General features: G+C 39.5%; 1 protein-coding gene across 1 annotated transcript in view; it reads right to left on the bottom strand.

Moving 5' to 3' along the window:
* Nucleotides 1-23679, bottom strand: part of Fat4 (FAT atypical cadherin 4) — a 140729-nt gene that overhangs the window by 6914 nt on the left and 110136 nt on the right. Inside the window, exons 10-15 of the mRNA XM_052730403.1 lie at nt 14347-14451; nt 10015-10322; nt 7231-7316; nt 6123-6302; nt 4782-4906; nt 3013-3230 (exon numbers count right to left, since the gene is read on the bottom strand). Of these exons, the coding sequence (XP_052586363.1) occupies nt 3013-3230; nt 4782-4906; nt 6123-6302; nt 7231-7316; nt 10015-10322; nt 14347-14451 (1022 nt within the window). The remainder of the gene's footprint in view (nt 1-3012; nt 3231-4781; nt 4907-6122; nt 6303-7230; nt 7317-10014; nt 10323-14346; nt 14452-23679) is intronic.

Below are 23679 nucleotides of genomic sequence, written 5' to 3'. Positions count from 1 at the left end.
CTCTGTAAGCATGAGTCCCTGAGTTCAAATTCCCAACATCCACATCAAAGCCGGGTACAGCCATGTGCCCTGTAACCACAGCTCTGAAGGCAGAGATAGAGATCTTGGGCGCTTTCTTGCTAGACTGCTTAGCAATATGTGAGGCTTCCAGTTCAAGATAATAGGGCAGTGAAGAGTAGAAGAAGACAAGCGGTGTCTTGCTGTGGCCTCCAGTGAATGCCCACCCCCACCATATGCATACAATACACACTCACACACTGCATACATATGTAAATTAAATTACCATAGCAGAGCTGTTCTAGTATTCTCCCCTCAATTCTTCTAACTATCTTCTGATGTACTCAAATTACCCAGGATCTCCTTCACCCAACAACTTTGCTCATTTTCCTTATCATGGGCATTAGTGTGTGTGTGTGTGTGTGTGTGTGTGTGTGTGTGTGTGTGTGTGTGTGAGAGAGAGAGAGAGAGAGAGAGAGAGAGAGAGAGAGAGAGAGAGGTGGAGGGAGAGGGAGGGAAGGAGGAAGGGGGAATTCAATAAATGGAGAGTTTAAGAAAGAAATGCTAAGAAGGCTATCCAAAGGGAACAAAAGCTGGGTTCTTGGATGGTCAGCAGCTGACACTAGCTGAGCACATTCTGTCCAAGCTTTCCTCAACCACACTGGCAGACCCAGTCACCTCCTGCCCATCACGGCTACTTTCTGAGTCTGTTTTGCTCTTTTTACTGGCTGCTTTTTCCTTTTCTACTTATTTCATCTGCCAAAGTCCTTGTTTTAGAAAACCTGCTGCTCACAGTTTTCTCACTAAATGTCATGGCTGCTAATTTTTGGTCATTTTGCCTAATTCTCCTTTTAGTTCTGTGGCACCATGTTGTGGAGGTGCAAGCTGCCATCCTGCTGAACTTCCCAGGAACAAAGACAGATCCTATCACTCAGCTGCTTTCCAGTGGAAGATTTCACTCTTCAGACATGTAGTGTGTTGACTGAATTTCTTGGCTGAAGGAGACTGCAAATAGCAGTGTGTCATATGTCATTTAAATGGCATGGGGACTTGGAGACAGCTTAACAGATAATCTCATGCAAAGACTGTAGTGTGGCCTTTCAGAATGGAGGAACTCTGAGCAGAGGCCACTCAAGGGTCCCCTCTCAGCAGGGCATGGTGTTCTGGCCAGATGAACCCACTGTCTTTAAGTCACAGCTCTCTCTGTAACTTATGCCTTGATTGCTTCTAATTTGCTTTTCAATGGAAATTATCAACAGCAAATTTGAACACCTCAAGAGTTCTCTGTTTCACAAGTTATATTAATTGGGTAACCAGGATATTTAAGTAATGAAGGTAAAGTGAAAATTTAAAGATGTCACTGTAGGAAATCAGGGATCTGTCTCAAATTCAGCACTGACTGACATTTCTGACCACATGATTCTCTACCAGGGGTACTGTGTGTATTATAGGATGCTCAACTCTGTTCTCCAGCAACTACATGGTAGTAACACCCTCATCTCTCCAATAAAAATCATCTCCAAACACTGTCAAATTACCAAAGGGGTAAAAATCATCCCCATGTAGAAACAGATGGGCTAAGGAAGATACAAGTGGATCACCAGAAAAGGGAACGGTCTTTGTGTGCATTACTGAAAACAGACACCTAAGATAAAACACAGAGAGTCAGTTGCACAGAGAAACCTGGAAAACCCAAACCTCAAATTTAGAGATGAGCATCAACTTTAATTTTAATATAATTTGTGAATTAAATCAAGTAATTGCTAATTCTGTTCTGTGTGCTTCAAAATATTGATAGGAAAAATAGGTCAGTAATCATGGGTTTGTTTTCTTAAGAATTTACTGAAATGAATACAAATAATATCAATAGAATTATAAAACACACAATGATCTTATGAAACAGTTGATGAAACTAAACACAAGATCTGCTGGAGAATTGGTGCTAATGTCTGTCTATGAAAGAAGGTGGTTCTCATTTCAGACTCTCAGAAGGTCACAGGAGGTAGGCAAAGAATGGCTCATGGCTAATGGATGACTGGCTTTGACTTCTGCCTACAGCGAGGAAAAGTGAAGTAAAGGCCCAGAGAGAAATCCACTCTTCTTATTGAATACAAATTTTGAAAAACATTTTTGAATTCTTTATTTTATTTGAAGTGGGCAAGGGGATGGCTCACTAGGTAGACTACTTTCTGTAATGATGTGAGGATCTGAGTTTGGATCCCCAGCAATAGCTGCAAAGGAGTCAAGCAAATCCCAGCACCCATGTCAATAGCTGCAAAGGAGTCAAGCAGATCCCAGAAGCACACTGGTCAGTCTGTGCTGGAAAGCAGACATGAGAGCTCCAGATGCAAAGAGAGATCCTGCCTAAAGGAAACAAGGCAGAGGGAGGCTACCCTATGTCCTCTTCTAGTCTCCATAGGACTGAGAATATATCCCTCCATAGGATTGAAAATACATTTCTTCCTCTGGCCACTAAAACTTATTTGGGGATATGAAAAGAAATTTTATTTACAATAAATACCAAAAAATTTTAACTTTATGGATTTTACCTAGGTAATAAATAGAATGTGTATTTCAAAATAAAGTCCAATCATTTCTAAGTATGCTAATCTTACCATTTAACCTATATTATCTGTGTTTAAAATAATTCTTGGTGAAAATAATTCCCCATACCATGGCATATTCTTTTCATGCTTTACTTTGCTTATAGTAGTAGCAAAGTGATGCAGATTTTTATCAGGCAAAGCAGACATGACTACATTTTCTGTGCTGGCCTGGCTGGCAGTGGCTTCTACTCTAAAACAAGACAAAGGTATTTAGAAACTGGCCCTCTCAGATCTTTGTTATTTTGGCCCAGGCCATGAGAACATTGAGGGTGGATGGTATTAGATCACTGCCTAGCTTTGGTCAGAACTCTAAAGTTAGAAAGAAAAGGACAGAAGTTGTGGGAGAAGGAACTGCTGCCCCAGAGCAGGTAGGAGTTGTCAGGTGGGTAAGCAAGGGCTCCTTTCTCACCTTCACCGTGGTATAATTGCTGCTTTCCTGGATATGGATTAAAATGCCATTCTCACTTCGAGTCCTGAATTTTACTTCCAGACTGTTGACACCAAAAGGCTCCAACATGGCATCCCGTATACTCTGTGTCAGCAAGTATTCTCGCTTTTCACTCTGACTCATGTGGTAGTCCAGGCGTCCTTTGCCTTCTAGTGACAAAGCAGTGTCCGGAGTAACAGCTGAGAGCCAAGAAGAAAGGGGAAAATTTGAAGGCTTTCACTAGGCATTTTTAGAGAAATTCTTCAGAGTGGCAAAAGGTATTAAAAATGACAAAAGTTCAAGTTTCTGAAGTCCTACTCTGGGAAAATAATTTCCATTTGTGAATAATTATGTAAGTGTATTGCCAATGGTTGAGTCCTTTTGGATCTGTGAAACATAAAATCCTTGATGACAATCATTAATCACTTGGGGGACTTGTCATCCAATCTCCTTGCTATGGGACAGAAAGCCTGGACATAGAAGACATAGCCAAGTGCTAAAATGCACAACTCAAAACTTGAACCAATTTCAATGCATTCCTGAAATTATTAAGCAAATATGTTTTTATAGTTGGAAATCTTTGGAACTTTAGTCTTTAGTCCCTCTAGTCTCTGATTTTTAGAAATATGTACCCAAAAAAAGTGTCCAGTCAAAGACTACTAGTTGTAACTTGCTCTCCCTGGATCCATCACCATGGATGGTGCATCATCAGATGCCATGACCTGTTAAAAGACTTCCAGTCCAGAAGTACAACATTTATGTCAACATAACCAATAGCATAGCTCAGGAAGGGAAACTGGGGAAATGGAATCAGGGGTAACTCTACCCTGGGTGTTATATTCTAAACAGATAAACAGAATAGCATGTGCAGAATTATGCTTAAATTTACAAAAAGAAGTCTCAGTGCAGTCATTAAAGAAATACTGTGTGGCAACTCATTTTTTCTTTTTCTATTATAGCCAAGCTACTAAGATACCTCCATATTGTCTGCCTCTAAGATCTTTTGGATTCTATTAAATTCCAATGTTATTGCTCACTTCTCCTCATTTTCCTATTACAGTAGCCACAAATATTTGCTTAAAAAGTCACCAGATGCTAGTGGTTGAACTAAGAGGTAATCATTCATTTCAAAATAAAGCAGTTCTCATAAAGGTGGTCCCAAGGGCACGAGGAAGACTAGAACACACAGCTTCCAGTCAGAGAGCAAGTCTTTACTGATGGCTTGAATATCACCGATGCCTTGATCACTGTGCAACTGGGGGTTAATTAATGAGCAGACTGAACAGTACTGCTCCAAAACAACTTAAATAAACTGTGGTTTTTATTTTAACATATTAACTATGACACAATGTTTGGAGCTGGGTGTTATTCGGTGGTACTGCAAATTTTATCTGCCAAACATAAAAATCTGACCAGAGAAATATTCACCAACAGTGAACATATCTACAACCTGAGTACAGTTGCTGATTTTAAATTTCCTAACTACCCAATACATGACATAAAAAAACCAGTGATACAGTTATAAGGTGAAACTAACCTCTAAATGTTAAACTAATTAAGATCCAATTCTTTAAGAGAATGCTACCCTTCTTCAGGTTAAAAAGTCAATTTACAACTGTTGTATTTCACCCCATTTGGCACACTTAAGATTTGCCATGTTAGAGTCAAAATGCAGTAATGTGCTTAGGCGCACATATTCCTGCTTTCTGGGGCTGTGACAGCATCGCATGAATGTGAAGATGGTGACCTACATTTCTCACAGTACTTCCCAGTCAGGCCCTCCATGCACTGACACTGCTGCCATGACCAGAAGTCCACACAGGTGCCACCGTGCTGGCAAGGGTTGCGAGCGCATGTGCCTTCTAGCCTAGGGCACCTAGAAGAGAGTCACAGAGAAGACCAGTAAAGCACCAACCTGGAAGGAGGAAATTTGACTTGAAGCAGACACAGACTGTTGAACGTGCTTAATCTCCGGTTTGCAGTATAGGGAGGGACTTGCCCCAGCTACCCTGCAGCAAATAATGACGCAGAAATCTCGTAACCTAGTCTTCCTCACATCAGAAAAGAAGGCTAAATAAAAATATCTTATACAATGACCAACAAAGGTGACAACTTCCATAAGGCCACAGTGCTCCAGAAATCCCTTATTCTCATGGCCCAGAGCCACATATTTACTTAGGTCCAGGTGTACCCCACAAAGACGCTCATAATTATGGTTTATTCACTGCCCAATTACAAACCAGGTATGATACCAAGCATGGACATAAGGGAATAAAATAAACCCACATACTCATGGAGAAGGATTTCTTTTCCTGTGTGAATGACAGACAATAAAGGGAAAGAGTAAATATGTGGCATGTTAGACAGAGATCCTCTGTACAAACTGAAGAGTATGTGAGCTTAGAGAGTTTATGTATCTCTACATTGAGGGTAAGGGGGTGCTTTTGTACCGAGATCTCAAGGTAAGATCATTCCAGGCTGAGGAAACAGCAATGGAAAGTCCTACTGTGAACTAGGAACACTGGGTATAGAAAACAAAGGGACAACGTGACCAGAAAGAGGGTGTGGACCAGTTACAGCTCAGGCCACATCGCAGCTCTGTCAGTCAGGTAAGACCTCAACCTGGAGGATCGGGATGCTCAGTATCTACATTTGCATTTTTTTTGTTTTGTTTTTTTGGTTTTTTGGTTTTTCGAGACAGGGTTTCTCTGTGTAGCTTTGCGCCTTTTCCTGGAACTCACTTGGTAGCCCAGGCTGGCCTCGAACTCACAGAGATCCGCCTGCCTCTGCCTCCCGAGTGCTGGGATTAAAGGCGTGCGCCACCACCGCCCGGCTACATTTGCATTTTTTAATGGTAAAAAATAAAATCTTGCTGGGTGTTGTGGCCCACGCCTTTAAATCCCAGCACTTGGGAGGCAGAGGCAGGAGCATCTCTGTGAATTTGAGGCCATCTTGGTCTACAGAGTGAGTTCCTGAACAACCAGGGCTACACAGAGAAACCCTGTCTTGAAAAAAAACAACAAATAAATAAATAAACAAACAAATAAATAAGTAAATAGATAGATAAAAAAATAAATAAAATAAAATCTTACTGATCAAGGATTCCTTGTGCTGCAAGAGCCTGACTGGGCTCCAAGGGTCGTCCATTGACAGCAAACTCCATTACACAGCCCACAAAGTCATGGCTCTCCACATGCCCCCTCCTCTGAAGGATTGGCTCTAGAGACCTGATTCCTCCAACAGTGACTCTGTTTGGCTGAACATCAAGGGTCCTACGTGAACATGAAAGGGTAAAGATCTCAAAAAACAAGACAAGACATTGCAATCAATGACTTTGCTTTCCCAGAATGAGTGTCGAGGTCAGCACTCAGCCTCAAAGCAGGTATTACCATGGTTGCTTAGTCTTCATATTACAAAGACAGTAAAGCTATAACATTCTATTTTAAACTATCCAAATTGGATGCACACGGCGATGTCATTAGCAAAAATAAGCATTCTAGAAAAGACCAAATAAATGCACAGAAGCCAAGACTGTTCCTTCTACAGGTTCTGGGGTCCTTTAAGGCCACGGCAAGCCATGCATCGTGTGAATAAAAACAGTGGGTGGGTTGGGAGGTCGCTGTACATCTCCATTTCTCTTTGCTGACAAAATCCCTCTGCTTTTGATTGGCCAATGCCGCAACTCAGCTTGAAGTGCTATTAGAAAACACACATTAATTACCACACAAACGAGAAGAGAACGTGCCTGAATGAGTGGCGGTCATGCCCTATGCTCTCACAGAACTCAAGAAACATGAAAGCATTTCATGAAGGAAAATTGAAGCTGTTCTGGCTACAGGTTTTATTTCCGACTCTATCACTTTGTGACTTTTTTTTTTTTTAGGTTTTTCGAGACAGGGTTTCTCTGTGTAGCTTTGCGCCTTTCCTGGAACTCACTCTGTAGCCCAGGCTGGCCTCGAACTCGCAGAGATCCGCCTGCCTCTGCCTCCCGAGTGCTGGGATTAAAGGCGTGCACCACCACCGCCCGGCACTTTGTGACTTTTTAATCCAACATTAAAATGATATTTCACTAACACTAATTACTTTAAAGTATGAATATTTCTTTGAGGGAGTATATGATCGTTCCATGTGGAGAACAATTAAAGTTCCTGTAAATCATAATTTTAATCATGACAGGAATGGAGCTATGATTTTACTTACCAGTCATCTGAAACCGCCACATTGCTGACAGTACAGTAGCCTGGCTCTTGGTTCTCAGAGCAGGAGTCCACAGTTAAAGAAGCCGCCTGTAAGCAAGAGAGGGGAACCATCATCATGTGCCTTCTGATGATACCAGCCTCCCAAGGAGACACTACCAGCGCTGTTCTCATGTGGAGATAATTGAAATTATTATTACCATGTTTTTCTTGATTTAATGTATACCTAACATCCCATAATGTGCTTCACATATTAAGTTATGGGCACAGATCTCCTTGGTACCTCTAATTCTAATTATCTTTACACCTCAGAGGGATGAGGCTGCCTTGAAATTGTCCGCTCCTTGTGCCTCATTTATACAAGAGAGAATAAGAAGTCTTTAGTCTTCCTGGAAAACTTCAACTCCGTGAGATTATAATTTCAATAAAAATATCTATCCTACTATCCAGTATCCTAAAAAAAAATCTCTCAAAATTTTTTCAAAAGACTTATTCTATCTGCCATATTAACAAAAAGATTATGAAAGTATATCATATATACTATAATATGTGGCAATTTGTTTTAAACATTTTTTCTTTATAATTGAAAATAATTATTTTCATGCAATTATTCTGATCATGGTTTCCCCTCCCTCATCTCCTTGTAAAACCATACAACATCAGGTAAGTGTCCTCATCAGTGTTAAGAATTATTATTTCAAATAACAGTAGCACACGCCTGTGTTAACAGAATGCATGGCTGTATTGTCAAAACTTCTCAAGTGTTTCAGAAACAGCTGACGGACATTGCCACGCAAGCCGAGCGATCACAGCCCTGCAGAGCTTCCTGTGTAGTCAGGTGTGTGAATATACCTCTTGATCAATAAAAAACGCCAACTATTGTGTTCAGAAGTCCGATGAATGGATCAAGGCCAAGGTCTTCCCTATGGGAAACAGCCAAGGAGACTACTGTTGTTAGAGATAGGACTGAATTTCCACATTATTCTGTTCTTCATAGTGAAGCTAGATGACCACTCCCTGATTGTCAGTAAGAGTCACCAAATGCCAAAGCTTTTCATATTTTAGTCAATAGCATTGTGAGTGTGAGGTTCCGAGTGTAGTGTAACACTGGACAGATAGCCCCAGTTAGAGGGAGAATGAACATTGTTCCTCTCCTGGTACAATGAAAGGGGTCTTCCTAAGTGGATTCTAATGCCGTGGCACACCCACGTAAGGGAAGTACAAATGTGGCACTGCTTTGTACTTCCCATGCATGACTGTGGCATGTGGGATCGATTTTCCAAAACAGTGGAAACACCACAATGGCAGAAGCAAGTTCACCAACACATCTCACTTGTATGTAAACAGGGCAGATACCAGGTTCGCTGTGTTATAATGAGGCCACATTCATGATGGATGCAAATAACTTTTTTGTCAGCACCGCTTGTGAGTTTGGAGGGCTGTTCACAAACATGGCTTTTTAAAGACAAGATTTGAAAAAGTTTGCCATAAACCTCTCACAATCTCAGAAACTATTAATACAGTTCATTTATCACTATTGTCCACTGAATATTAAAACACTAATATTAAAACATACTTTTTATTTGCTTTTAATACACCTAGCAGCTATTGAAATCTCTACAAACTCTTGTGAGCTGCATGAATATTTTTCTCACTTTCCTCTCAAGTAAACTATAATAAATGTTAGCATTTTGGGGGAAAATGTACTCTTCCAATCACATGTCAAGATATTAATTCATCACTTCGTTTACTCCTTGGTCTGTTACCTCAAAAACTAAGGAACACTGGTCTCAAAAGTGGCACTGCATTTCATAGACTCACTCCACCTGGTTCTGGGAGCACACTTCTACATAACGACTATGCAAAATACTGACGTCAGAGACCCCAAAACCCTTTTACAAAATATACAGTGCTCATGTACTTGACTAGGTTTCAGTTCTGGTTGTAATGTATTTTCCTTTTCGGTAAAAGCTTGGGGATAAAAATCAAAGAAGATCTTAAAGTCCTAGTCATTCATGTGATTTAATCTTTGGGATTCTTTAAACACTTATCATAGACACAACCTCATAATACTACATTTTCTAGGAAATATATTCTTTCTTTTCCTCTCAGCAAGAGTGTAAATTGAGACATCTCCAGTCTGCCTATGTGATGGTTAAAGCCTAGAGGCTAGTGATTTTTCCAGCTTCCAACAATTTTGTTTTGAAATGTAGAACTTAAGAGATTCAAAATCAAATAGGGGCTTTAAAAATTTTTTCCGAAGTAAGGATACATTTTCCCCCTGTAACCGAATTAATAATGACAGAAATATTCTTTTCACATTAGTATTTCTCAAGAGTTGCTGCATGATCCAGCTCTCCCTGCAGCCATAGGTAGAAGGCATCACCAGATAACTGTGGCTATGTCTTATAATGAGATAGAAGACCGAGAAAGAATGGTTCAATACATTGTGAAAAATACTAAACATTGTCTTTTACTAAGTTTTTCTCAGTTTCAACCCCCTTTGTCTTTATATTGTTTCTTCAGTTAGGATAATGAAACTCCCAGACAGAGAGTAGTCCTTTTAAATATAGTTCTAGGTTGCCTTTCAAACCTCTGAGAAGTGTGGGCTGCTAGTGCATAAGGCTGTTCACTTCTTATCCTTCTTTTTTCTTGAGACAACAGCATAGTTGTTACACAATAAACACACATCCTATCCTTTAATGTGGACCTCTATGCATGCTTCCCAGGAGGGCTGACTGCTGCTGCAGAGTAGTGAATGGAGGCTTGGGGAAGAGGGAGACCTCACCATTCCTGCTCGCCGCGCAATCACTGTGTGGAATTGTCCATCCGACACCTTCTTCATAGTGGTCAGTTTGTACGTCCCACTGCCCAGATTATATGAGAATCTAAGTCTTTCTTCAGCAATTTCCAGTGCTAGGAACTCTGCCCGTTCTCCCGTCTGGTTGTCATAGTTATAAAGCAATAAAGCATGACTTTTGATAGTTGCAAACTTGACATAAATATAATTGTTGTTGGGGTCCAGGCTGGGAAATTCCATATATGATAGTTCCTCAAATCCATAACTGTTCAGTTCACAGTGTTTCCCAAAGACACCTGCAGGGGACAGAAAGACAGACACTGAAGTCTAACTATGTTTCCTTGAGTTATTCTTAACAACATCTTTCAGTTATAATATTGAATGATGTACTTCAAAATGTTATTGTCACCGCCCCTTCCTCAAGTCCTACCCAAAGTTGCCAGTCTTGTAACTAGAGGAGGCTCCATGGTCATGCTTGGCAGGAAGCAGGCCCTGCTCACAGAATTGCAAAAAGAAGATACAGAACAGTTATGAGAGAGATGAGATTCCAATGTTGTTTGCTGAGTTAGGAATTTACCTAAGTGTTACTCCATTTTAAAAATTAAGGACAATGGGAAGGAGTATGTTTGAAGAGAGTTCTCTCCCAAAATACTTCGAAAATTAGTTTCCTGATGTTTGTAAAATTTACAATGCTATAATGTTCAACAATAATACTTTTCTAATATTATGTAATTTTATTCTTTCTACTTTATTTTATCGATGCAGGGTTTCACTGTGTAGCCCAGGCTGGCCTGGAACTCACAGAGATACTCCTGTCTTTGCCTCCTAAGTGCTAGGATTAAAAGCACTCATCACTGTGAAGGCCACGATACAGAATTACGATTTAAAAAAATCATATTTATTCAATTGAAGACAGGTAGACTCATTTGTTTTGACTTAAAAAATCCAGTCCCCAACTCAATGGTATTTTCCAAGGTTACAAAATGAGGAAACGATATGCTGCCTCCAGCACAGAAGTCACTGTTTTAAGTTTGTTAGTCATGTTGTTTTATTTTATGCAAATGGATCTTTGCCTGCCTTTGTGTATGTACGCCATTTTTATGCCTGGTACCCACCAAGGCCAGGAGAGGGTATCGGATGCTCTGGAAGTGGAATTACAAATGGCTGTGAGTCGCCATGTAGGTAGGTGCTAGGAATGGAACCCAGGTCCTCTGGTAAAGCAGCCAGTGCTCTTAACCACTGAGCCATCTCTCCTGTTTTGAGTTTTAAACTTGCTTTGGGATGAGTCACAGGAAGTTCATAGAAATCATTTTGTTTTGGTATTTCCCTTTGTTTGCACAGTCTCTTTCTAACTTGAAAGTGAGTTGTATTGATGCCACTATACTAAGCAAAAGCCTTCTCTTCCACACACTGGGAGATGTGACTGATGATTGGAAAGTAACCCATAGCAGCAGTCAGGGTTTATATTCACCTTTGAAAAGGTTTCACTCTTTAGTTTGGATTTTATATCTATTGTAAATGCATTGAGTTAGAGTCTGGGAACTGTTCAGCTCAAAGGAATGAATGCCACTATCACAGAGTACTTACAATTGAACCAAGGTCACAGAACCACGGGAAGTGGAGAAAAACATTAAAACCATATACACTGATCTTACTTAACTGTGTTCACTGTATCATCACATTTTATAGCCAGTCTTTGAGATAAAATAGCCTGGAAGATTTTGCAATATCTACATAGATTATCTTGTTATTTTCTATCCAGGCAGAGATAAAAGTCGATAAAATAACTAGGAAATACGTACAATTTATTACTTTAAATCTTAAACCAAAGTTAAAAAAGAAAAAAATAGAGGAATGGTATATATGTAATATAATGTATAGATAGGCTTCATATGTCATTAATTTACATCTCCTATACATTATTTTTGTATTATGTATTTCTATTACATATTACTTATACAGACAAGCAGTAATGCTCATATATTAATTAGAAATAATTTTGTACATTATTTCTTCAAACAAAGAGTAACTGAAGCGAAAGTTAAAAAGTAAAGATAAATTATTTACAATGTGTGTTTCTGTGGGTCTTGTCGCATTTATAATTAATATATAAAAAGATAAAATTTGAATGTAAGTGAAGTGAATGAATATCAAGTGATGAGATTCACATTTGCATTCACACTATTCTCACATTGTACTGAAAATATTCACACTTTTTTTCAAATATGAAAATATGTGTATAAATTTTCCTCAAGTGTTTGTTACTATTTCTGTAAAAAGGAATTTCTTGTCTTTTAAATATAAAAATAAAATTTAATGAATCTTTAAAATTTGTCTTCCAAATGTCCGTGTGAAATAAGCCAGATAAAGATCAAGAGAAATTATAAAACTACTTTAAATATATGTACCCCAGTATCTCTTATTAGAAGAGTATTCTATAATCATAAAATAATTAGCAATTATACATAATATTTGCACATATATAATACATGGTATACACAAATACACAGGATAGTGTACAGGCTACTATGTGACTACACACACATAGCCTTTGCATATAACAAAATATCAAAATTCTAGGAACTGAAATCTCACAGGCTAGGTCATCTTGTAAAGCTGGAGGCATGCTCGTTTTCCTAAAATACAATCTATCTATCATCTCTCTATCTACCTACTTACCTATGTATCTGTTTATCATTTATCTATTAGCTAAGTATCATCTATCTATCTATCTATCTATCTATCTATCTATCTATCTATCTATCATCTATCAATGCATCTCTATCATCTGTCTATCTACCATTTATCTATGTATCTCTATCATCTGTCTATGTATTTATCATCTATCTACTTATCTACCATCAAGCTATCTATCCTTTACCTATCTATCCATCTATGTATCTATCATCTATCTACCTATCATCAGTCTATTATCTATCTACCTATATGTCTATCATCTATGTATATATGTATGTGTCTGTCTATCTATCTATCTATCTATCTATCTAGCATTTATCTGTCTACCTACATATCCATCACCTACTTATCTGTCTACACCTACCTACCTACATATCTATGAATATAAAAATGTATCAAAATCTAAAGAACAAATCTTTGGCTGATGAGACTATGAATAGAACAGTTGTTTCTAGCTTCAAACCCTAAGGAAGCTAGTGTTTGGGGTGCGTGTGTCACCACCCTGTGTCTCACCACCCCTGGGTCTTAGTCTGAGGCATTTCCCTCTGCTGTTTCTTTCTGTGTGTGTCACCCACAGTCAATTTGAGAAGGCAAATTACTTTTCCTTCTAATTCAGTCTGTGCAGCTTGGAACAATGTATTGGATGAATGATGAATTCCAAGGCTTTTTACTTTGTTTTTCTTTCTAAATGCTTCTCTGGTCAGCTGACAGTGTCTACATTTCAACAGTGCTTTTGGGTTTTGCCTTTGGAAGGAATTAGGTGGGACCTGGACTTCCAGCCTTGTGTCTACTGTAATTTATAGTGCTATTTCCCTTCCACAGGGATGTCTGCAGGGTGAGGAAAGGTACATTGGGTCCCAAGGTACGTGCCCTGAACCCCCGTATACAGTGGGTTTTATATCAGCACCATATGGGAAACTATCTTCCTATTTGGCATTAATTGTTGTGAATATGCATACTTGCCTTGAAATGGTGAGGAATTCCAACACCATAAACACTCGGTCAGTCATTTGACAATTATTTTCCACTTTCCACTCCAACTTATTTTTCTTTCATTCCAAAACACAAGTTAAGTCATGAAGCTTGACTGTGGATCTCAAAGAACTGGCCTCATAGGAGAGCTGAGGCAATGGTTGTCTTCATATGAACAGAATTTTACTGCTTTGTGGGCATTTGGATGAGACCCTAAAAACCTGTAATATCGGCACGATGCCAGCAATGTCCGTGGGTTGCAAGTAGCACCTGTTCTCCAGTCGAATGGACATGATGCAATCCTTTGCCAGATTTTTCTGACTTTGGATAAGTCTCTTAATTTCTGAGACTCAGAGACATTGGTAAAATTGATTTTTCATAATTACGTTTCATTATTGTCATTATAATAGTAATTATTATTATTGTGTGTATGTGATGCAGGGGGACATGTATGACAGAGCATGCATGTGGAGATCAGAGGGCAACCTTGGGGAGTCCACTGTTCTCTCTCTCTCCACCACAGTTCTAGAGATTGAACTCAGACCTCAGGTTTGCAGAGAAAGTAACTGCACCCACTGAGCCATCTAAAGGGCTCTCTACTGACCAAGCCACATCCCCAGATCGGTATGACAATGGACACATTCTACTCACCGAACGGACAATGGCAGTAGTATGATTCCACGCCACTCTGACAGGAGCCACCGTTGAAGCAGGGATTGCATTCACAGTAATTGACAGAAGATTCACACATTTTCCCTAAAATGTATCAAATTCATTAAGAAAACTTAAAAATAAATATACGAACCACATCCACTGTAACTGTATGAAAAACTACATCCTTCAGGACTAAATCCCAGAGAGGAGACACAGAAGCCTCTCTCCTCCAAAACAGGACACTGGGACCATACCTCAGAGTTCTGTATCCTATCCAGATGTGCTATTATAAAGATATACTCAATTTGTATAATTTACATAACCATCTAGGAGAGAGTCCTATTTCAAGAGACTTTGATGGTGAAATCATTCAAATTATTTCCCTGACTTGTTGCCCATGTTAAGGCTGAACCTTCACACTGACACGCTGGGAATGGAGTTGAAACTTTCGACAACATTCTTTCCGTCAAAGGAATTTCAGTGACTCCGACTTTTGAAAGGGAGAGTTGATGGGATTGAGTTTGTCAAGCTACATCTTTACCACAAAAAAGTGTCCCTCAACTTATTCCATGCCTTGTGTAAAACAGAATAGGAAATAAGAAGATCCATCAATCACACTTTCAATTTCTTTCATTTATTCTCTACCACAGGCTATAGACACTTTGTCTTTTTTCTGAAAGAATAAGAATATGCTGCATATTTCCAGCATACAAATGCTGTTCTGGTAGATCTTGTTAAATCAGATGCATTAATATTGAGCCGGGCAGGGAATGGATGGAGAAATAGCAAATAAGAAAGCAGGGAGCTCCCTGAAGATATCATTTCCTTTTTTACAGCTGAGATTACCCCCACAGGAAAGAAAGATGGACACACGTCACAAGAAGAGTCCTTAGAAGTTTGAGGGTAACAATGTCGATTTGGCAGCACATTGAGTCTCCATGAGGACAAGTCCCTGGGCTTGTCTGTGAAGGATTTCCAGATCCTGTTCACGGAAGTGGGAAAACCCACCTGAAGTGTGGTACCATTCCAGGACTAAACCAGAACTGAGCACCAGAGTCCATCTCTCTGCTTTGCTGTGGGTTCCATGTGACCAGCAGCACCTGCTCCCACTGACATAACTTCCCCAGACTATGAGCCAAAGTAAAGCCTTCCCTCTTTAGGTTGCTATTTTTGGCTACTTTGACACAGGACCAAGAAAAGTGACTAATATGGAAGCAAGTTTCCTGCCTGAGAGGTGATAGATGATAGCACTGACCAAGCAAGTTCTGCTTCTGTGTTCTGTTCGTACTGCGCTGGGCAAGCACTTGCTATCTTGGCAGCCAAAATGCACTGTTTAAATCCTGCCTTAATTTGCTGCTTACTTTGATGTAAACATGAATAACTGTTCTATAAAGTTGAAGTGCTATTTTAATAGATCTATTTGAAAATTGTTAGTTTCCCAATTCTAACAAACAGTGAGAGTATGTAGTTTCCAGTTACTTTCCATTTATTGAAATTAGGGTGTTAATTGTTATAGTCATCTTCAAGAAATCTGTTTTAATGTGTATATGTGTGTGTAGGCATGCACATGAGTGTGTGCATGCATGCGTGCGCGTGTACACACACACACACTGTATATATATAAATGAGTATAGAGGCCATGTGTCTATGCTAAGAGTCTTCCTATGCCAAGGCAGCCTATTTAGTTTTTGACCTCCTGTTTCACTGAACCTAGAGTTCATTGACTGAAGCTGACTGGCTGATCAACTCCAGGAATCCTCCCCTATCACCTTCTCCAACTTTGGGATTCCAGACACATCATCACTCAAAGCTTTTGAAGCACGTCTTATGGATCTGAACTTGGGCCACTCATGATCGACTGCCAGTGATTTGCCGTCTCAACCAATTCCCCCAGCCCTCAATTGCTTTTACAGTACTAAAGATTGAACGTTGAATCCACTGTATGCTAGGCAAGCACTCTGCAGAGCTGTTTATACTGCACGGATGAGTACTTTGTGTGTCTTGCAATCCAGATATGTTTTGCTCCCATAGTTAGAGAAGGCTGACCACAGACAACGCCTTACATCACAGCAACTTTGCTGAAAACACATCTTACGTTTTTGTTTAACTCATTTTTGTTTTTGTGGCTTGATTCTGAAGCCACAGTGGTTTGAGTCTGACATTATAAATCTGAGTCAGGCAAGCCTCGTGAGCCACTTTCTGAGTGTCACAGAATCACACATACAAAATTTTCCTTTATAAACAGCACCAGTCACCTCCTGACAAGGCAGAACACAGCACATTTTCAGAACACTCCTGAATTCTAAGGAGAGAACAAGAAAATAAACAAGTAGCACATTTAGAGGCACCAAAAATAAGTTCCCAGTGTGTCAGAAGTGAGACACAGGCTAGACCGTGTTATTGTAAGTTTGGGTTGAACTTCACACCATCGACGCTGGCTAGAAACACATCCCCCTCCATCCGCCAACTCATTTTCCTACTGGATAAGGCATACCTCTTTGTAGAAGTTTGGAGTTTTTTTTCCTTGTTAAAATGCCATCATTATCCAAAACAGATTTAAATAAGTCCCACTGACTCAACTTTCTACTATTTTCCTACAAGAAAGTCATACACTACATCTTTCTTTTATTTCTTTCACTGTAAAAGAATATGGCATTTTCACATCTACTAGCACTATAAGTACTGTTTGGTTTCTCTATTCTCTTCTTTATCTGAATATTTCCTTTAGAGTAACAGTAAAAGTGATATATATTATCTATATAGGCCTATGTATCTTACAGGCAGTGAATGTAAGACACAGATCATGGCAATGTATTAGGAAGCTGTAAAATGCCAGTCTTGCTTCCTAAAGACCAGAGATAGGGAAGCAAGGACAGAAAACCTAGGCTGGACCATCACAAACATGGGTTCCCATGCTAGTTAAGAAACAATAGGAGTTTTAAACCCATGAGGCTAATCTTTTACATTTCTACGCCAGGGACAGAGAGATTGCTCAGTGGTTAAGAGAAGCTCCTGTTCTTCCAAAGGACTGGAGTTGGGTTCCCAGCACCCACTTCAGGTGGCTCACAACCATCCGTAACTCCAGCTCTAGGGAACCTAACGCCCTCTTCTGGCATCTCTGGGAACTGCAGTCAGGTGCACATACCACCACACAGAGACACATACCCATAATTTAAAATAGAATAAATCCTTAAGAAACAAACTCTAACTCGAGTTGAATCCTACTCTAAATATCATCTTTGAATTTTTCTATTTAAATAATAAAATAAATTCACGTGTCTTTTGTGCACATTTAATATGAATTTCTTGTCATTCAGATTTAAATGTTCACTAAAGGTTATTAAAGTTAGCTCAAAGAGGAGCAGAAAAACACCCGAAAATAAATATAAACCTTGATCTCACATTTTATTTTATTTATTTATTTATTTATTTTTGTTTGGTTTTTCAAGACAGGGTTTCTCTGTGTAGCTTTGCGCCTTTCCTGGAACTCACTTGGTAGCCCAGGCTGGCCCCGAACTCACAGAGATCCGCCTGCCTCTGCCTCCCGAGTGCTGGGATTAAAGGCGTGCGCCACCACCACCCGGCTGATCTCACATTTTAAAATATACAGTAACTACAGTCATGGCTAAAGTTGCTAGAAAATAAGAAATATTCAGAGAATGATTATCTTCACAACAAACAGAGATTTTCAGGGGGAAAAACTATCATTTTGTTAAGCATTTTAATTTAAAGAAGTTTTACTCTCTCAGAATATTTTTAGAAGATAATGATCAAAATACATAAGTTACTTCACGAAAGGGTTAGTTTTTGTCAGAGTTTATGAGTTATTCACCATTTGGAAACTTATTCTTCAGTGCTCCTTTAATGAGTAAAACTTACTTAAAATTCATTGTACTGCAAGAGTCGGCAGAGCTATATATTCATATTCAAAGACACAGTTTGAAAAGCTAAGGATTTAATTTAAATTACAGACTCTAACAGAGCCACCAAATGTCTCCTCAGGTGTTTAAAGTTCAGACTCTAAGTCCCAGATGGGAACCAACAGTCAACCCTGAATTGTTCTGTGTGGGTCTCCCTGCAAAATGCTTCTGCTAAGGGTGTAAGTTCAGTCAGAGATGGCAGATTTCAGTCACTACAGCATCTCCTGGTATGATACTCTGTGTGCTGCAGCAGAGAGGAACCAATTCTTGGTTCATTGACTTAATTACTGTTTTGAGTCAATCAGCAGTACCTATAAGACACTTGAGGCTTGCAAGCTCTCTGGAAGTGGCACAGAGCAGATCTGTGTGTCTACAGTGTGCCTTCTCAGTGCAGACACATTTACCATCATAGCAGGTATTTTAAAGAATGAATCGCTCTTGCTGCTTTGACATCTGGCCATTAACTGTGCTGATAATCACTATGTATCATAGAAAAATGGAGAGTCGCTTCCAGTTGTGAAGATTCTGATCACATTTTGGAAAATGGGCACTAGCGAAGGTGAACATTAATATGTAATCTTTAGATGGTGTGTCCATACAACTCCCGAGAGTATAGTTTAAGTGCACAGGAAGTGCTCAGCCAAAGATGCATGGTCTGCAGCAGAAGACGGGAGGTGGCTTGAACTCAGACTGAAGATGGGAGAGCCCATTCAAGAGAGACTGAATACAGGAGGGTTTACTAAACACAGGCTGAAGATGGAAGTGTTTGGTGAACACAGGCTGTCCCTGTTGGAAGTACCTGCAGTACATTTATTAAGGAAAAGTATTCAAGGCTTAATTGTTCAACACCATATATTGTTTGATAACTGAGTGGAGCTAAGCTAGCTATTGGCTGTTAAACAGAGCCATGCTATGTCGATAAGGATTTTTTGGAGATCCTGTAGTTGGTGGGACTTCCTGCTTTCTCTAACACAGCTATGCTCTGCCACCAGAAATGCTGCCGTATCTCATGTTCACACACAGACGAGAAAGGGAATATAGGAACTATTGCAGTCCATTTTAGATGCAAATCACTCTATTAATATATTTTCTCATTAATATTTAGGTATGTGTTATTCATTCTGAGGATGTATGCTTGGAATAATTTTTAAAGAATTTTTTTTTATGTGTGTAAGTGTATTCCCTGCATGTTATGTCTGTGTACTAAATTCATGCAGTACTTGTAGAGTTCAGAAGAGGGCATCAGACCCATTGGAACTAGAGTTACAGAAGGTTGTGATCTGTCATGTGACTGCTGAGAACCAAACCCCTGTCCTCTGCAAGAGCAAAAGTGCTCTTAGCTGCTGTCATCTCTCCCCCCCTTCGAACCTTTTAAAGTTACACACTGTATAAAATGTTTCCATTTTTCCAGGGAAAGCTGCCACCAAGAAATTTAATTCATCAAAATGCTTTTTTCAAGTTGTTTTTTTCTTTAGAAAGGCATGCCCTAACTACTCACAGATTTCTTTTCTTTTCTATCACACATCTCTATCACCACACAGTTATCACAGCACTCTTGTGTAACTTGGGATTCTCTTTTCAATACCTCTTACTCTGTCCATTCTGTGAAAGCATATGTTTGGCAAGCTCCTTAGGAAAAATTACCATGTACATTGTGTATATAACTTTTTTCTGTCTGGAAAAAATATACTATAAATTGACACAAAAGTGATGAATGGACAAATTTTACTTTCCCCTTGAAATAACAAGACATGCTTCAGAGCAGAGGGAAATGTCACATGGTAATAAACCCAAGGCATACTTCCCAAAGCCACGCCTGACCTGCATCCAGACGTGTGCAAAACCTAGAAAATCTTTTCAGGTGTTCTATCATATAATAAACTCATTAGTCTTTTGTAGACTACAGCTACTCAGAAATCCACTCTGTAACATGAAATTGAAATTATTGCACAGTGCGATTAAACCAAAAAACTATTAGCTTTATTCATGAACATCAATTTGCTGGGATTTGGAGTCACCTCTGTGATTTAGACACACTTCTGGGTGTGACTGTGAGTCTGTTTCCAGAGAAGTTTAACTGAAGATCATGAATGTGAGCGGCTCAGCCCTTGACCTGGAGTCTCAAGCGGAATAAAATGATGAGAGCGATAGGGAGAAGAGCATTCATCTTTTTCCGCTTCCTGACTCGGGGGGGGGGGGGCAGTGTGCCCACCCACCTCCCGTTCCTTCCCCAATGCCTTCTATGCTGTGGTATCCTGTACCCTCAAACTGAGCCAAAGGGAACCCTCATCTCCTAAGGTGACTCTGTCGGGCATTTTATCATAGCAGTGGCAGAAGTCACTAGTACAGAACCATGAAGAAAGTGGGTGGATGTCACAGACTCACTATTTTTATTTTCTTTTGTTTTATTTCTGGTAACTAAGGATTAGGAACCTAAGTTATACAAAAATAATGATCAATTTCTTTAAATCATACATCCCTATAAAAATTGGCACATGTTTATTATGTGTAGAGTCCTATATCTACACTGGAAAACAAAATTCAGTGGATATAAAACTGGGTAATGAATCAATGATAATGTTACAATAATCACGTGCCCTCTTCCTGTTTCCATGACATAACCATCATTTTCATGCTTACAGCTTTACTGGGAGTTTTCAGACACAGGATCTCTCCCCACACAAAGCTGCTAGGGTCATATCAATCACAACCTCTCACTCTTCTTACCTCTTCTAAATGTTAGCAGAGCTTCCCATGCCCAGTGACATACAGCAATGCCTGTCCTGCTCCTTCTCCCTCTCTCTCTGTCTCTCTCTGTGTGTCTCTCTGTATCTGTCTGTCTCTGTTTCTCTCTGTCCCCTCCTATCTGTTTATCCCTCTGCATGTATATGATGTATAAATATGAGGATCACTGAACAGTAATAATTTGTAATTCTGTAGGCTTTAAAAATGTAGATAAAACACAAGAGAAGATCCACAGCATTAAACGGAGTCTGAGAAAAACACATGATGTGAAACAGCTCTGTTAAAATACACAGGGATATGTATTTTGTGGTTAACAAAGCATGGGTTTAAAAGGGCACTGCCATAAGTTGACATCTACAAAAGAAGTTCACACCTGTGGTCCAACCCCACTCCATCCCTCTCTCCCCTACCTCCTTAGCCTCTGATATCAGCTACAGTAATTTTCTTAAGAACCTTGGAAAACATTTATTTCCATAAAATGTTAGCAAAAACTAAAAACTTGCTTAAAAATCATTATAGTCCTATGAGAATGTTCTTGATGATTATGTGATAAGTAAGCCACAGACATTGGGAAAACATGACAAGAAACAGCTAGGGCTAAAATAGCTGCTAAAATGACTCCAGTAGCCTAAGAAACAAAACCAGGAATCCACAAATAAAGTTGCATGACATTAGAACTTATGCATGATGATGAAAAAAATGGAGTGGGGGAAAAACCAGCATGGGAGAAGATCTTCACTAACTATTCATCTGATAAAGAACTAAATACTGAACCACACAGGTTCAGAAGAACTTAAAAACCTTAAGTACTAAGAACCCAGATGATCCACCTAGTGGAGAGGCCAATGAAACAAATAGTTCTCAAAAAAGAGGGTACAGGTGGCCAGGATACATGAGAATCCTGAGCTACCAGGAAAACGTAAATTAAACCAGCATTACTTCCCACCCCAACCAGAATGGTTACCATTAATCAAACGGATAATACAGAATGCCACAAGGATGAAGAGGAGAGCAAGTCCTGCGTACTGGAAGAATGAGAACTCCAGCTCTGTCAGGCCCAGACGTATGTCAGTACTTCACAGACAAGTACTGAGAGCATGGACATTCATACTGCCCTTGTCACAAAAGCCAGGACATGGAACTCACCTACATGTCCATCAGCAGATGAGTAGACAAAGAAAACTGGAGTCACAGGTGGATGTGAACCACCATGTGGGAGCTGAGAATTGAACCTGGGCCCTCTGCAAGGGCAGCTAGTGCTCTAACTACTGAGCAATCTCCCCAGCCCCTGTATCTGAGATACATAAAATCATATATATGAAAGCCGTATGTCTATATATTAATATATATTCATATATTATATATGACAGAAAAGCAGACATGCAACTGTCCGTGGGAATGAATGGGATTGTAACAGCAGGGCAGGGGAGTGGAGAGAAAAGGATAATGAATGACCAACATACACAACGTATGTGAAAACATGTTTAGGGGCCATCACTGTGCAATGAGCGTGAGCCAATAAAAAGAAAACCATGGGCTCTAAAGGAATTAGTAGACACTTAGGGAATAAAAATGCTTTAATATGTGTATCATCAATTCACATGGGAAGAAAAAAAAGGTTCGATGTCTGTTTTGATTTAGTTCCATATGTTCTTCTGTGCCTGGCTTGTTTCAGGTAACATAATACTTTCTGGTACTCCATAAATATACATAATTATTAGGTGTTATTTAACAAGTGATATATAAGCTACATAAAAATAAAGAATATGTAAAATAATAGAATTATAAAATAAGAAGAAGTCATATGTAGCTAGCGAAAGCATTGTTGTAAACTCTGCCATGGGGTGCATGTGCACATACATGAGCCTGGGATTTGTTGTGTGGCCCATTAGTTTTGACTTAACACTTTAAAACTAGAAATAAAGGCTAGAGAGATGGCTCAGCACTTAAGAGTAATTGTTGCTTTTGCAGAGAATCCTGGTTTTATTTCCAGCACCCACATTGTGGCCCGCAGTCTATAATTCTAGTTCCCGGGGACCTGACACCCTCTCCGGACTTCTATGGGCACCAGTCACATGGCAGGTAAAACATTCACACAGATAAAATAAAAGAAATCCAAAAATTAAAAATAAAGCTATTAACCCTTATGTCTAAGGCTCAGGGAAGATGACTGAAGAGGGATGGAAAGACTTTAAGCCCAAGGACCAGGATGCCTGCCTTCAGATGGTGTCTTCGAAACATTGCAAGGATGCCGTACCCATGAAATCTCAACAATATGGTTGTCTAAATGAGACCTGTATAATGACCACACCAGCTGCCATGTCAATATGAATGCTGGAAATATCACAGGGCCCCACCCCTATCCATGTGCATATAAGCACCACTAAAGGGACTAGATAGACTTGATATCTGTGTATGTATAGACATGTAGCAATAATAACTATAGAAGAGATAATGAACTTGAGAGGGAATCAGGAGGAAAGCGGAAAGAGTTGGAGAGGAAAAAAGAGTGCTGGGAATGGCATAAATATAGTATTCTTGTATGAAATTCTCAAAAAATTTAATAACTAAAAAATTGTATATTTTAAGTGACAACGTTCATACCAAGACTAAAGTCTTTGAAAGGAAACCCGTGACACACACAGGAAGTAACACACTGCCTTAC

Source organism: Peromyscus californicus, unplaced genomic scaffold (genome assembly GCF_007827085.1).
Source record: "Peromyscus californicus insignis strain IS unplaced genomic scaffold, ASM782708v3 Scaffold_9__1_contigs__length_137607984, whole genome shotgun sequence".
NCBI classification, from domain to species: domain Eukaryota; kingdom Metazoa; phylum Chordata; class Mammalia; order Rodentia; family Cricetidae; genus Peromyscus; species Peromyscus californicus.
This window is presented reverse-complemented; position numbering and strand designations above follow the sequence as displayed.